This window comes from Marmota monax, unplaced genomic scaffold (assembly GCF_021218885.2).
Source record: "Marmota monax isolate L192 unplaced genomic scaffold, Marmota_monax_Labrador192_F-V1.1 WCK01_AAM20220418_F8-fsc00059, whole genome shotgun sequence".
Lineage (NCBI taxonomy): Eukaryota > Metazoa > Chordata > Mammalia > Rodentia > Sciuridae > Marmota > Marmota monax.
The window spans coordinates 7,427,511-7,445,027 of NW_026693595.1; the positions used below are offsets into that span (position 1 = coordinate 7,427,511).

The following is a 17,517-nucleotide window of genomic DNA, read 5'->3' on the forward strand; positions in this document are numbered from 1 at the left end:
AATTTAAAGAAACAATAATCTGTGGTTCTTTCCATACTCAATTCTGCCTCTGAGTCACTAATGAAGAGGTTGCTCATATCTATGACCAGCAGCTTAATTATTTGAGGACGGTGACAGGATAGGAACATTTCAAGTAACGTTGCCTTCATTAAGGGCACAATGGTATATTTCTTGGTGAGGCTGGAACATGTTCAACATACCTTAAGGAGAAGATGAACAGCACTACAAGGCTGAACTGGAAAGAGTTTCAAGGCATTTTCTTTGTCTGTGCATTTGGCTGGTTGAAATTCTTCACAACAGAAGCAAATCTTACCTTCACCTAAATCCACCTTAATGGAAAAGAGGTAGAACAATAATTTAATTATGAACTCTCTTGCTGGACCACAAAACATCAGTCCTACAGAATGCGATATAACATAATCAGGCAGTACCTGCATTAGTCAGAATAGGCAAAGGTATGCTACAGTAATAACCAAAACCAAAATTTCAGTGGCTTAACCAATTAACTTATTTTTCATATATAGTACATGTTCACAGCTGATCAGCAAGGGGATCTACTTAACATATCCCTTGGGGACTCAGACCAATGGAACATCCACCATCTCAATGGCATGGCATGAATGACATGCTGTACAGATAGAGAGCACATGATCAATGGCACACTGGCACTTAAAATAGGATCACCAGATAAAATATAGGATGCCAAATTAAATTTGAATTCAGACAAACAACAATTTTTTAAAATAAAAGTATGTCCCAATTGTTGCCTGAGGCATACTTACACTAAAAAAAATAACAGTTTATCCAATTAAATTATTCAAATTTAATTGGGCATCCTATATTTTTACTTATTAAATACAGCAACCCTACTTTAATGCTTCCTCCTGTGAATAATACTCATCATTTGAACTCATAATTTTATTGCCAAAGCAAATCACATGGTCTCATCTAACTCCAAGAAGGTGCAAAGTCCAATCCACCATATATGTGAAACAAGCATATAGTATATCAAACTACTGTAGACCAGATAGGGTTAGAGAGAACTTTTTTCCACATCTTCAATGTAGCCATAGTTGTTACCTATTAAATAAGAGATAAAGTTCCTGAATTTCTCCTATATTTTCTGGCCAGCCAGAAAATGTTATTTGAAGTAGTAATTGATGCATAACCTCATCCATTTTTAGTGAGATGCTTTGCAAACTTTCAGTTACTTTTCAAGTTTTTCTTGAGTCCATGCTATGGAATTTGTAACACCAGATTTTGGCCACTAAGACTCAGAATCTGAGGGTGAGGTTTATTCTCACTTGTTCTGCTGCCTGAGCTATTGAAAGTTGGCTTTATTTTGCCTAAAAGGAAAGGCTCTACCTCTTTCATTACTTGTTAAGTTAATTAGGCAGCTCTAATTTCACTAGCTGCAAAATTCTTCAGGAATCCTTAAGAATGACTGAATATTCACACTATTTTAGTTGCTAAACAGAGGAGGCACCTTCTTATTGAAATGAGATTCTTAACCTCTAGTTACAGTAAGAAATATCAGTGTTTCACAAAATTAAGAGAAAACTTGATTCCTTATAATCTGAGTAGACTAGGGAACTAAAGGAAAATATTCTGTTAGATTACATAATATTTGAGGACAGAGGGACTATAGCTTCTTTTTATTTTGAGGTATAATTTACACCAAAAAAAAATTATATGAATCCTAAATGTACAATTTGAGGACTTCGGTGTAATGCATACACCTATGTGTCCAAGCCCTTATGACTGCAGAACACTGCCATCGCCAGAGAAAGCCCCTCCTACCCCTCTCCATCAATCTCTGCCCCCCACCTTCCTAGAGGCACCCCTATTCTCAATTTTTGCCCGTATAGATTAGTTTTGCTTCTTCCAAAACTCCATGGATTCTGAAACATTTTTGATTTTTTTGTCCTGAGATCACATTGAAAGGGATGCATTATTATATCAGATCTTGATATAAATTCTGCCTCAGGAACAAGGAATGACAACCTCAGTTACCCTGATGGCCTCCATCATCTCTATTAACTCATCCCCTTCTGGTCTCCATTTCTTCCTGGTGTGTCTATGAAAACGATTTATTTACCTTAGCCATGTCCCCAAACCTAGATCCATAACCCCCCACACAGAGGCACAGGCTGTTTGTATTAGAATTTTTCCACCACTGTCTCACAGTTTTTGAAGTTATATCTTGCTGCTACTATTGATACTAGCCTTCTGAAGAAAACACTATTGATACTGTCCTCTAAAGGAAAACTACTTTGGCCATTCTCACAGGCTTGCTCTAAGCAGAGACTAGACAGGAAGGAACCCTTCTCTCCTTCCAGGCATCTCTGGCTTCTCTTTGCCCCTCTTCCATAATCAGTAATACCCCTTACACTGAGCTGCAGTCTGCAGTGAATATTCATCCCAATAGGCTTCCTCCTTTAAAGTTTCCAGGAGAACAGTCCCTGTATTAACACTAACGACACGTGCTAATGGAGCCTTCACCCTGCTCTCCTCCCCACCAGGAACCAGACTCACTTTCTCCACCATAACTCCACATGATTTCTACTTCTCTATTCCTCCTTGGAACAAGCCTCCAGACCTTGCCTAAAGTCTCTCCTTCCCCCAGGTAATCCTAGGCATCATCTTACTTCCTTCCACAGCATCCATTCTTGAAGCAAGGTGCTCAGTAAGTGAGGAAGCAGGTCTGTGTGCTCCACACAGGTAGCTGCAGGACTCATTTAACACCTGACCTTCACATAGGCAGGCACATCACTCCAAAATCTTTAGGGTAAACCAGGATGGATGGCAACACTTTCCAGATGAGTGAAAGTTGATCCCTTTAAACAAGACCATCCATAAGTTGAATCATAAAAATTATTATGCATACCAATTAATGAGCCCACAGGATAAAAGGAAGCCCTGAGGCTCTTTGCAAAATGACTGAAGGCAAGAGTGCATTTGGTGTTCCTTGTTCCTGATCCTGAACAATCTAATGCTTTCACTTCTCTCTTTAAACTCTTTTCTGCCCAATGTTTCTCAAGACTCCTTTTTACTTCTCTTCAGTCTTTTTCATTGATCTTCAAAACCCCAAAGACATCTCCCCAATGCTAAATAATGAACACCCACCTTCAACCTTGATACTATCACTCACCACTATCAGATCTGTCTTCCTCCTATTATCCTCCAACATTGTGATTTTTCAACCCTAGTCACACATTAGAATATTCCAGAGAGCTTGACCAAAAAAATGATGTCATCTTTAGCAATCAGGGAACTGTAAATTAAATTACAGTAACCATGACGTCTCACTTTAGCCCGCTCAGACTGGCAAAAATAATTAGAGCTGGGGTGTGGTGGTGCATGCCTGTAATCCCAGTGACTCAGAAGACTAAGGCAGGGAGATCTCAAGTTCAAGGTCAACCTTGGCAATTTAGTGAGACTATCTATGTCTTAAAGTAAAATAAAACAGGGCTAGGGATATAGCTCAGTGGTAGAGTACTTACTTAGTATACATGAGGTCCTTTAAACCCTAGCACTACAATAAAAAATAAAATAGAAATCTTTTGCTGGTAGAAATGTGGAGAGTTACTGGTGGAAATGTGAGATGATAGAGGGTAGTATCCTTTAATACTTAGAGTAGTATCTTTTAATAAAGGAACTGGATATCCAATTTAGATAAAAATACTTATTTCACATAACTACTTTGGACAATTGTTTAGCAGATTCTTAAAAAGTTAAGCCCATTTGACACATGATCCGGCAGTTCCATGCCCAGGTATCTACTCAGAAGAAATAAAATCAGGTTCCCAAAAACACTATACAATAATGTCCATAGCTGCTTTGTTCATAATACTTCTAAATTGGTTGCAACCCAAATGATGTCCATCAAAATAGGAAAATGGATAAAATGAACTGTGGTAGTTTCATACAATGAAATATTGCTCTGCCAAAAAAGGCACAAGCACATGAATAAGTATCAGAAATATTATGCTGAGCAAAATAAGACATAACAAGGTATATACCATATGATTTCATTTATATGAAATTCAAGAAAACGCAAAACTAGCCTACAGTGAAAGAAACAGGAACTATGACTACCTATGAGACAGAGAGTGCCTGAAAGGGACACCAAAGAACTTTCTAGGGTTATGGAAATGTTTTGGTCAAGATGAGTACATAACTTGAGTAAAAACTCAGACAACTGAGACAACTGTGCGATAAGATCTGTGTATTCCACTGTAAATTTTAACTCAATTTTTAAAAAATGGACAGAGTCATAAGATTGTTGGATTTATAATAAATTAGATAAAAGATACACTATAGAGCAATCCCTTGCCCTGGAAGCTTATTCCACTCAGGACTAAAAGCCCACATTGGGATACAGTATGGTGCTGATAGCAGCATTGTTTCTATTGGCCCAAACCCAAGCCAACAACAAAACAGAATTAAAACATCTCACATTTCCACCAGTAACTCTCCACATCTCTACCAGCAAAAGATTTCTCTCTATTTTTATTTTTTATTGTAGTGCTAGGATTTAAAGGACCTCATGTATACTAAGAAAGTGCTCTATCACTGAGCTATATCCCCAGCCCTGTTTTATTTTGAGACATAGATAGTTTCACTAAATTACCAAGGTTGACCTTGAACTTGAGATCTCCCTGCCTTAGTCTTCTGAATCACTGGAATTACAGTGATAAAAGAAAAAAAAAAGGTGTTAGATCTGAGATCTGTATTAATCTTTGTATGATAAATATTTTAAGTGAGAAAAGTTGTAACGAAGCATATACAATATATCCCATTCTTGAAAAATCATGAACAACCCTATCCTGTAAATATTTACCAAAGGAAATTTCCCAGACTGTTACCATGAAAGTAAAATGATGTTGGGGGGAAAGAGGAAAAGGGGAAAGGAAACTATTCTCTTTCCCAAAGACTTACTTCATTTATCAATGACCTTCCTAATGAAAAACAATTAATTATAATATGATCCCATTGATGGGAAATTATGTATACTGTGTGAATAAAAAGATGCATAAAACAAAGCTAAGTGGTTAACTGTGCTAGAACTAGGATCCCTACAATACTAGTATTTTTAGTGATTCTTAAGTTCTAGTCTATATTTCATGGCTTGTTCAAACTTTCACAATTATATAATCAGAAATAATCACAGAATTGATTTTGTAGAGGTAATTTTTAAATTCAAAATATACTTCATACAAAGTATTTATCTACCAGGGGTAATATAGACTATATAAAAAGAATTCCTACAATGCAACAAAAAAAAATAATAATAATTACCTAACTGAAAAATGGGCAAAAGACTTAAATAAACATTTTCTCCAAAAAGAAATACAAATGGCCAACAAACACATGACAAGTTGTTCAATATCACTAATAATCAAAGAAATGCAATCAGTATTACAATTAGATATAACCTCATCATACTCATTAGGATGGCCACTACAAGAAAAATAGAAAATGGGTGTCAATAAGGATGTGGAGAAATTGGAATCCTTGTGCATTGTTAGTAGAAATCTAAAATGGTGCAGCCACTTTGGAAAATATTATGGAGGCTCCTCAAAAAGTTAAAAAGAGAATTACTGCTGAGCATGTTGGTGCATGCTTGTAATCACCTTAGGAGGCTGAGGCAAGAGGATCACAAGTTCAAGGCCAGCCTCAGCAACTCAGAAAGGCCATAAGCTACTTAACAAGACCCTATCACAAAATAAAACATAAAAAGGGATATGGCTGTGGCTCAGTGGCTAAACACCTGGGTTCAATTCCTAGTACCAAATTTCCAAGAAGATTGCCATATGATCTAGCAAACCCATTTCTGGGTATAAATCCAAAGGATCCCAAAAAGATATTTTTAAGATAAATTTGTGTTTATCACAACACTATACACAGTAGCCAAGAGGTAGAATATTTATCAAAGATTAATGGATAAACAGAATGGGTCATATACATCTAAAAGAATATTATTCAGAAAAAAATATTATTCAGTCTTGAAAGGAAATTCTGGCAGGGGATTAGCAAGGATGGTGGAATGTGATGGACATCATTATCCAAAGTACATGTATGAAGACACGAATTGGGTGTCAACCTACTTTATATACAAAGAGAGATAAGAAAAGTTGTGGTATATATGTGTAATAAGAATTGTAATGCAAAAAAAAAACAAAGTTCATGTATAAAGACATGAATTGGCGTGAACATACTTTATATACAAAGATATGAAAAATTGTGCTCTATATGTGTAATAAGAATTGTAATATTCGGGTTGGGGATGTGGCTCAAGTGGTAGCACGCTCGCCTGGCATGCATGAGGCACTGGGTTCGATCCTCACTACCATATAAAATAAAGATATTGTGTCCACCTAAAAAAACTAAAAAATATTTAAAAAAAAAAGAATTGCAATACATTCTGCTGTCGTGTGTTTAAAAAAATAAAATTGATTAAATAAAAATAAAATCAAAAAAAATTAAAAAGAAAGGAAATTCTGATCCATGCAACAATTTTCCTGAATCGTCCTTCCATATATCGTCACTTTTCGCTTCTGGTCTGTGTCTTTTCTCTTTGCCCCTTCTCATTTGCTGTGTGGCTAATAATTAGAAAACCAACCTTTGTCCAGAATTTTTCTCTGGAAACTATTTGTACATAGAGGAGTATGTGTGGGGTTCCTGGAAACTCCCAAGATAAAAGAGACCTAGATATAACCCTCCAGGAGATTCCAGCTGAGAAAAAAGAAGACGAGTACATAAATATTTTTAGCACAAAAGAGAAAGGGATAGATAAGCGCCTAAGAAATATACAGATAGAATATTCTGGAAGATTATTTTCTCTGTGGATCAGGGACTATCTCCTGAAGAAAACAGTCTTTTAATGGGGCTTTAAAAAAACTAATAGCATTTGAACAGACGGAGAGGTTAGGGGAAGGGAATCCTTGGGGGAGAGACACCATTGTTAGAAATAAGAAAATAGGGCAAGATCCTAGGAAATAACATGGGGGTTTGCCTCAATTATAGGGATTGTGAGCTGCTCCAGTGCAAAGGCAGGATGACAATTCACAGAGGGCCTTAAAGGTTATGTGAATCCATAATTTAAGGTTATTAAACTACAGAATCTGAAGAATTCTAAGAAAGACTATTACTCGGCATTAAAAAAGAATAAAGCTATGGCATTTTCAGGTAAATGGATGGAGTTGGAGAATGTTATGCTAAGCCAAGTCAGTCAGTCCCAAAAAAACTAAAGGTGGAAGATTTTCTCTGGTTAATGGATGCTTATCTATGATAGTGGGTACAGGGCAGCACGGGGAGAATAGAGGAACTTTAGATAGGGCAAATGGGAGAGGGATGAGAGGTTATCGGAGCAGGAAAGATGGTGGAATGAGATGAACATCATTACCCTAGGTACATGTATGACTGCACAAATGGTGCGCCTCTACACTGTGTACAATCAGAGAACTGAAATGTTGCACTCCATTTGAATACAATGAATTGAAATGCATTCTGCTGTCATGTACAACTAAGTAAAACAAATTTTAAAAAATAAATTAAAAGAAGAAATTTAATTTATAACAATATTTGAATTATTAGTGCTTTAAATATTTTTATGTGTTAAAATATTACATAGAAATTTATATATTATGTATTATGTAAAAACATTTAGCATTTAGAAATAATGACTTAAATAAACATTAATTTTGAAATATAGATGTGTGGTCATGTACACTTACACATGTGCCAGAGTGTGTAGTAGCTATAAAAGAAGATCCTTTGTATTTTTAAGAATTAAAATTAGTTATAGTAATAATTTAATGATTTATGGGAATTTAAAACATCTGACAAACATTACTAATGAATATCTATCTGATAATAGTTAAAATTAGAATATTCTAACATATAAATGCATACAGAAAAAAATCAAGATACTGGTTTATAGATAGGAAACTGAGGCTAAAGATAAAAAGGCATTGCTCTTTATTATATCAGCAATTGGAGTTGAAGCTCATATCTCTTTTCTTATGTATCCCTTTTCAAAACAGTATCTTGTTGTCTTGTAATTACATTGATAAATTCTCCAGGCTGCCAACTCCACAGCTGCTTTCAGAGATGTGTTGGAGTTCTGGGTTACTGAAGTTTAATTTAAATTTACATATTTCATATTATGTTACATTGATATTTTAAATAATGGAACATCCTACCTAAATTTTTCTCTTTCTAAATTTAGGCATATCAAATAAAGTAAAATGTGGCATTCATTTGTTTTCATAAGGATCTTATACTGCTTAAATGTGGTTGCAATTTGTTGCTTTTGGTTTAACTGGTAGTGAGGGAGCCATGTTTTTTATCCACATAAATAAGCAGGGCTATCACTAGATACCTTATTCCCATAATCACATTTGGATTTTGAAAAACATTACAACCAACTCCATCATCTGTGAGTGTTCAATTTTTCATTTGTTTTATCCACCTTCCCCATTAAAATAGAAAAATATTATTAAGAAAGTCCTTAAGGTTTCTGAAAGAGGTTATTTAAGTTGCAATGATTTAACCTATAGATGATGTGATATAATCAAGTTGTTCTTCATGAGTATCCCCATAAAATTTTGTGTTCATTATCAACACTGTATTCTCACTTTTATAGATCACAGTGTAAAGTGAATATCAATAAATTTATAATTGCAAAATGAAAAAAAAAAGAGCAACAGGTTTTCAGTTGAGTTCCTGGGAAGTTTTCCTGTCTGGGGAGGTCATGAGTTTCACTGAGGAGCTTCAAATCCACCACAGCCTTTGTAGCAAGGTGGCAGCCCTCTTTGCTTGCATCCTGCTGGTTTCTGTAGGATCAGGCCACCTCACAACTAAGTTCCAAATAGATGAGATTCACTACAACTTCCAAAGAATCCATTCCTTTTGCTTTGTGTCACACAGAGACAGCTGTTACTGAGAACTACTTTTAAAAAGTTCAGAGAGAGCCAGTGATTCTATTCCTGGGTAATGCACTCAAACGAACTGAGAGCAGGGTGCAGAAGAGATATGTGTTGCACCCATGGTCATAGAGCATTGTGCACAATAGACAAAAGATGGAAACAACCCAAGGGCCCATCCATGGGTGAATGGATAAACAAAATGTGTCACATGTACATACAATGGTGTATTATTTGGCTTTAAAGAGGGAAGGGAATTCTTACACACACTTCAACATGGAAACACCCTGAGGGCATTATACTTAGAGAAGTAAATTACTTGCAGAAAGATAAATACAGTATGATTCAACTTATATGAGGTACTTAAGAGAACTGAAATTCATGAAAGTGGAAAACAGAATGGTGGTTGCCAGGCACTCAGGGAGAGGATGAGAGTGGGATGCTATTTCAGAGTTGCCCGGTGAGGAGTTCCGGAGATGGCTCGCACAGCAGTGTAAATGCACACAACTGCTACTCACATGTACACTTAAAAATGGTTAAGATGGTCAACTTTAGGTTATATGTATTTTACCACAATTTAAAAAATTTTTTTAAATTAGAAATTCTGCAAGCCCACACCCTTTTATCTACAATCCTAAAATCCCAAAAGCTCTGAAAACCAAATCTTGATTATAGCCTGCTGTCCCAGACTTCACTGGCATGCTGCATAATAAATGGTGTATGTCCCATACTTATCCTCTGAACTCAGAAAATCCCTTAATGCTGACATTCACCTGACCACAGAGCTTTCATATAAAGATCATCAGCCCGAATCCTTTTAATACCCATTTCTCCTCTTTAGAGGAAGGCAGATAGATCATTCACTAACTAATGATGTACGACATGTCTATGGTTCTGGGGTTATAATGGTTGATCACTGCTGTGGCAAAAATTGACAATCAAGTAAAATAATGAGCAAGAGCTCTTTGCTTTGTTTTCCCAATTCCTTGTACCAATTTCAGGCTTCACTTCTGCACAGTTGTCAGTCACACTGCTACTCGTCACACCAGGAGAGCAGCCGGGCCAAGGTCTGCCTGATGCACAGTGATGTCTAGGGCTGCTTACCAGATCACACCTGGGCACGCTGGACACAAACTGCGCCCCTTGGCAGCCTAGGATGAATCCCGCGAGATTTAGGAGGACACAAACCACAGAGAGCAACACGAAGAGGTTTACCTAAAATGGAAAGAGGATGGGCAGTTAGAAAAAGACCACAGCTAAATACAGGCAAGGTTTGATTGGAACAAAGAAAAAAAAAATTCTTCCAAGAGAAAATTTTTAAAACTTCAAACAATGCTTTTATAAACTTTTTTTTACCATATTTTAGAATTTTTTTAATTGTGCTAAGGAATGCCACTGACTCACATCTTCTCAATAATCTCATGTTCCTATTTTTTTTCTCTTTGCAAATAATTCTTCTTCCTTTATCTTTGATCCAGATGTTGTGTGAAGCCCTGGCTATTTCCTCATTGAGTCATTCTAACTTTTCCTGAGTTTTGCTGGATCAATAACAGTAAATAGACAAAAGAAAAGCTCTAGATTATAAGAGGAATACAGGAAAAACAAGGATCTCAAAGTCATTGATGGCCAAATATCATAGGATACAAATGAAAGTAAAAATGGGTCTTTTCACAGATCATGACAGTTTAGGTACTAAAGAAGTGCACAACAATTTTCTGTGAACTTTTTTCCATAGTTAAAAATAATATTACTCCAAAGTGGTGGGGCACACCTATAATCCCAGTGGCTCAGGAGGCTAAGGCAGGAGGATTAGGGTTCAAAGCCAGCCTCAGCAACTTAGTGAGATACTAAGCAACTCAGTGAAACCTTGTCTCTAAATAAAATACAAAGTAGGGCTGGGGATGTGGCTCAGTGATTGAGTGTCCCTGAACTCAATCCCCAGTACCCAAAATAATAATAATATAATATTACTCCAAATAATAAAGAACTGACAGAAGTCAACCAAGAAGCCAGCATTTACTTGGTGAACATCAGAGGCTACACAGGTCTTTCAACTTGATTATTATGAATATTGAAATTTTTTATAAATACAAAAACAAATACAAAAGGTTAGAGCCAATAATTATTACTGTGAAAACAAAGCATCAATTTAGATAGCTGATATATCAGAGTTGGCTGGCAAATGAGTTCACAAATAAACACCAATAGAGAAAACTTGGCCTTCAACTAAAATGTTCATTCCCTGTCAAACTTCAAAGCATCTCTCCAGACCCATGTTGTAAGTCAGTATTTAATACCAAATGATGCCATCCTTCCTAGGGGGAATTCCTGTTTCTCCCAGAGGAGTCTGGCTTCTCTCCTTTTATTGCTAATTTGTAACAGCCTATCATAAAATCTTTGGGAAAATTCTGATCATGGCTACATTCCAGTTTCCCAGGCTGGATTCCTTGGTGGCCAGAGGACTTGACGTGAGCAGCAGACAACATGTGTCCCCTCTTGCACAGTACTACTTGTGATTATGGCAAAGCTTTCCAGAAAAGGAGGATGTGTTGTTGGCAAATGACAGAGCGGGATCTTCCCACGTAGATTCCCGCAAATTGCCAATTGCTATTCAGATATTTAACACATCTGAAATCTTCATATCCAGCAACACAATCAGTGCTAGTACAGGGAGATCTTGAACTTTCCTTTGGAAATTTTCCATAGCAAAATACAGGATGCCTTGAAAAGACAGCAGAGTTTTGGTCCTACAGCAAACAGCCCACTACTACCCTTCATAAAACTAAAAATTAACATCACCCCGTGCAAAACTGAGTGAGGACCCAACACTCCCAATGCTGGACCCCAAATCTCTTTACTAAAATATTAAACCTGGCTATCAAAAACTACAATAACAAAATCAATAGGCATATCACAGATAAGGAAAAAATATTTTCATGCATATATTGAACAAGGAACCTGTATCCAGGATATAAATAACCCCTTGTTTCAATAACAAAAAGATATACAACCCAATTCAAAATGTGGGGCAAAAGACTTGGACTGACATCACACACACACAGAAGAAAGTTACAGGAAGCCAACAGGCACATGGAAAGATGTTCAACATTATCAGTCATCATGAACGCAACTTAAAAATACCATGAGATACCACTAAACACAACTAGAATGGTTAAAATTTAAAAGTTAACAATACCAAGTGTTGGTAAGGATGAGGAACTCGGAACTTTCGAAACATTGCTTGTGCAAGTATAAAATGGTGCAATTGCTTTAAAAAAAAACTGTCAGTACAATTACTTTTAAAACCTGCCCAGTGAAGTGAGCACCATGACTTTCAGTCCCTGAATTTTACAGAAGCTAGTTCATACTTGAGATTTGTTCTCAAGAAATAGAAAAGTCCAGGGTTGACAGAGAAATATCTTCTTAGAACCTGTACTTTAAACCATGAGACAGACTGGAAGCCAAAAAGTAGAGGGCTTGCCCACGTGGCCCTGGGGACATCAGGGGAAGATGCACATCCAAGACCTAGGCAGTGAGCCCTCTCACAAGGACTCGCAACCTGACTTCAACCTTTTATGCTGTGGTTTCATTTGCTACTAACTTGAATCTTAAATATTTTGTGATACTCATACCAAGAGCAAAATGCAAAAAAAAAAAATACTATGTTTTTCAATTCAGTATTTGGAATTCACCTTGCCTCTCATCAATTGCATTGTGTCCAAGTTCATCCCAGGCATCAATTAAGTGACTAAATAAGAGGTTTGGGGAATCTGTGGCTACCAAGAGGCAGCATCACCTTCTGTTTGCCTCTCACCTGATAAAATTTATTCATAATCCCTATCGCATAATGCCATTAAATAATTATGGCTATCACAGCTTGGTATTGTTGAGTGTGCGTTTTGATACAAGATTTCATTCTTTAAATAGGCTGACCTTTCCCTGCTGCCAAAGGACTTTTATTTTGTCCCTTACCTCCCTACTGCTCCAAGCTCAAGATGTGACAAACTTACTGTTCATGTTTAAATAAATAAGCAATTCCAATAATTGTGGGAAAGCACAAGCTTTAAAACTGATTAGACTTCAAATGGCGAGTTGAAGGGAAGCATTTTGGTCTACTAGCTCCTGGAAACCCACTAAGATGGTAGTAAAATGAGGATTTAAAATGCAGAAATGTAAAGGGACAGCAAAGATTCAGAAGGTTGAGTATGAACTGACCCAGTGGTGCTGAGAAAAATGAATCTCACGACAGCAAGGAGGAAAGACAAACCCCTATAGGATTTACTCTTCAGAATCCCCAAATACTCAGCAAGGGGTGGCCACCAGCCCCCTCTGGAAATGGAAGTAAGTCTCCAATTAAGGCTGATTCCAAATCTACTGAAGAAACAATCATAAAATGATAACAAGCACCATGGAAAACTATCATAAGTTTCTAATGAAGTTAAACATGAACCATACTATAACCCAACAATTCCACTCTCAGATATGTCCCCAAGACAGGTTAATGTAGAGTTCATAAAAAGCCCAGACAAGAAAACTTAGAGCAACTTGCCAAAACAAGAAACCCAAATGCCTAAGAACAGGAACATGGATGAATAATTACAATATATCCCTAAAAGGAATAAAACTTAGCAATAAAGCCAGGCACGGTGGAGTACACCTATAATCCCAGCAACTCAGGAGGCTAAGGCAAGAGAATCATGAGTTCAAGGCCAGCCTCAGCAACTCAGCAAGACCTAGAGCAATTTAGTAAGACCCTGTCTCAAAATAAAAATATAAAAAGGGCTGGGGATGTAGCTCAGTAGTAAGGTGCCCTTGGCTTCAATCTCCAGCACCAAAAAATTTAAAAATGAAAAATGTTTATATAAAATAACTCCAACAATAAAAATGAGCAAACTCCAGATGCATGGAAACACAGGGATGAATCTCAGACACATTATACTGTGTGAAGAAGCCAGACACAAAAGTGCACATGCTGTATGATTCCATATATATGCAGTTTTAGAGCATGTAAAACTAATCAATAGTGAAAAACATCGGAACACTGGGTACCCCTTGTATGGATATGATTTAAAAGTGTTGCACAAAGTTTCACTGTGTTGAAAGTCTGGTCCCTAGTGTGGCCATGCTGAGAGTTGGTGGGACCTACTGAGAAGTCCATAGGCAAAGGAGGGTGTACCCTTACAAGGGATTGTGGGACTCCAGTATCTTTGGCTTGCTGCTTTGACAATGTGATCTCTTGCTACCACCACTGTCATCTGCTAAGAGGTGAGGCAGAGGACCATACCAGAACCTGCACAGAACCTGGACTTTCAGCTTGCAAAACAGTGAGGTAAATAAACCGTTTTTCTTCACAAGTAGCCTACCTCAGATATTTCTTTACAGTAATGAAAAGTGGACCAATATATTCCAATAGGGAGGTAGGAAAATTGATTGGGATGGGGCATAAGGGTACATTATAGAATGCTGGAAAATTTCTAGTTCATAACCTGGATGAATATTACTCAAGTGTACACATCTATAAAAAGTCAGCAAACTATACATTTAAGATTTGTGCATATTACTATGCATACCTTATCCCTTTTTAACAACAACAACAAGAAAATCAGAACTCCTGATTCCTTTTCTTGACCCAGCTATGGACCCAGAAGAAATTTTTCTTCAACCACACATGAGACTGATTTTTCTTTACAGAACCCACATTTCATGGAACAATGCCTTTAAATTTTTGAGAGAAAATTCCAATTCAGAATTCTATATTCTGCTAAAAATAACAATCCAGTTTGAGTAGAATAAAAATGTTTTTACAGTTCTACAATTTATACATAAGTTTTAAAAATGTGTTTCTCACATATGCTTTTCTCATAAAGTTCCTAGATGATGCACTATGAAGATGAGAGGGGAGCTAAGGAAATAAAAAGAGGGCATGGGAGCTAGGAAACAGACCCGGCCTCAGGGAAAGGAAATAGGAAAGCCCAGAACAATAGCCAAACAGTGATAAGGGTGACAGTTAGGGTAGGACTTCATGGCAGCAGGTCCAGACAGTGAGTCAAGGCTGCAGGGCATCCCCAAGAGGAGGAAAGTGATGGAGAAGCCCATAAACAGGCCTGAATGTTTGAGAAAGAGGCTTACAGAGCAAAGTGCTGAAATGGGAATTAGTGATAGAAAAACTAAGGGGAATGGAAAAGACCATTGTTAACTTGAGTAAAATCTAAGTATTTTATACCGAAGGAAAATTTATCATATTCAAAGTAAGATAAAGACTGGAGCTTTGGTTGTGGCTCAGTGGTAGAGTGCTAGTCCAGCATGTGTGAGGCACTGGGTTCAATCCTCAGCAGCACATAAAAATAAATAAAATAAAGGTATTGTGTCCATCCACAACCCCCAAAAAAGATTTTAAATATGATAAAGTCTGAATATTGCCCTGACCGAAATTACGATGTAACTATATGGAGAAGGAGAACATCAAAGGTAAGTACAACAATCAAGATCTCCTAACTATCTACGATGCCTAACTCGGGAATATCAGGAAACACAATGCCAATGCATTCTTTTTTTTTTTTTATTGGTTGTTCAAAACATTACAAAGCTCATGACATATCATCTTTCATACATTTGATTCAAGTGGGTTATGAACTCCCATTTTTATCCCAAATACAAATTGCATTCTTTATAAATACAGAGATAAATACCAAAAGAATGGTGGAGATGGCCACCCTAAGAGAAGAGGGATAAAGAACTTGATACTCTTATTAAAACAACACTATCTGACTCTTTGAACTGCGTGCATGTGTGACTTTGGTAAAAATGAGAACTAAATTTAAAACACAAAATTAAATGAATTGGAGTTAGAATAAATGTGTGTTCTGGGGCTGGGGTTGTGGCTCAGCAGTAGACTGCTCACCTACCATGTGCAAGGTGCTGGGTTCGATTCTCAGAACCACATAAAAATAAATAAAATAAATGTATGTGTCCAACTATAATTAATATATATATATATATATATATATATATATATATATATATATATATATATATATATATATATTTTAATATATGTGTGTTCTGTTTCCAGGCCATTAACTAAGTAGCTGAGTGATCTTGGACAAACTAACTTAATCTCTCTGGGTGTCACATATTCACCCATAAAATAAAGAAATACCTACCTCAAAGATGGTTGAAGGGAATACCAAAGGTAAGGCAATGTCCATGGAACTACCCAGGCAGGGCCTAGCACACATGCACGGCATCTCTCCTCCATAACTGCACTTGTTGAACTTTTAATAAATCAGGAACCATGTCCCCCTTTCTTCCTGCCCTCTCTCCAGCTTGGCTTCAGTGCATTTTTACTCCCTGCACCCTTCCATCCCCATCTCTCCTGCAACTGCACTTATCATCCCATTCCTGGGGTTCTCACACCTGTCCCTCACTCTCTTGCTGCTCACAGGTGATTGTAGGTCCTCATGACCTTGCTGGGTTAGCCCCCACTCCATCTGCCTGCACCACATGCAGGACTCCAATCCAGAAAGGTTTTTATTTGTGCTTGAAAAAAAAGAGTCCCTTAAAAAATAACATATTCATTGAATACAAGCCTCTTTTTTACACTATCAGAATTGATAGATATTTTTCCTAAATGTTAACAGTGAACTGTATGTGTTGTTTTTATTTAAATATCAATAGTTTGCCAAATTCTTTTCTCATGAGAGGGAACTTCTGAAACAGGTTTCTTTTGATACTGCTTCAAAGTAGATTTTAAAAAAATAAAACGTAGTTTTTGGGGTACAAAATCTGAACCAAGGACACAAAAACACAGGTAGATGGTAAATAAAATGAGTAAGTGAATCATTGAACAAATGGAAAAGAATGCATCTTTTCTGATGGACACTGCTTATAGATATGATGCTTTCATGTTCTAGACCGCACACACACACACACACATACACACATACGGGCCCTGAAAGGCAAAGTCCCACTTACTAGCAATGCTAGGATGGAAATGGCCACCTCCACAGATCCTGGGAAAAGATGGAAGAATTGGGACTCCTGTTCCATTGTTCAGAGGAAGAAGAAGTGAGGGCGGTGGGTGAGAGGACGAACAAAGCCCCAGTCCTCAGACTTCAGGTGACAATTTCCCTACTGAGACAATTTCCAATGGCTGGGGATCTAACTGCCATTTTAACTATCTCTGACTGGTCAATGATGAATAAGACAAAGGACACAGGACCTTTGACAGTCAAGGCAACAATTTGTGTGCCTCTTAAAAGTTTAAATTTGATTCAGTGTGAGGAAGCATCTTAAACCAATCTAGAATCAGGAGCTCAACACGATAGCACTGGGGGAAAACTGAAGGCAAGACCCCAATCTAAAACCTTTCTTCAGTGGTTTAGCAAAATGAATGTGTGGACCATCACCGGGTCCCAAGGCGACCAACCATGCCTAACAACTCTTTGTGGGGCACTCAACGCCCACACTCGAGCTACTTAACCCCACTTCAGGAGTTCCACATGCAATGACTGCAGGGTTCTGGTCCTTGACACCCTTCTCCCAGAAGCTTGGCAGATCCACTGTCATTGTCCTGACCAATTCTCCT

The 17,517-nt window shown here is 37.3% G+C and overlaps 1 protein-coding gene across 2 annotated transcripts in view; it reads right to left on the reverse strand.

Annotated features, from left to right (window-relative positions):
- The window catches only part of Entrep1 (endosomal transmembrane epsin interactor 1), a 63,629-nt gene that overhangs the window by 15,815 nt on the left and 30,297 nt on the right, over positions 1-17,517 (reverse strand). For both annotated transcript variants that reach the window (XR_009228205.1, XM_046459462.2), the window contains exons 3-4: positions 10,035-10,145; positions 201-329 (exon numbers count right to left, since the gene is read on the reverse strand). Coding sequence is in view for 1 of the 2 variants with exons in the window: in XM_046459462.2 (XP_046315418.1) it covers positions 201-329; positions 10,035-10,145 (240 nt within the window). In the remaining variant the exon portion in view is untranslated. The remainder of the gene's footprint in view (positions 1-200; positions 330-10,034; positions 10,146-17,517) is intronic.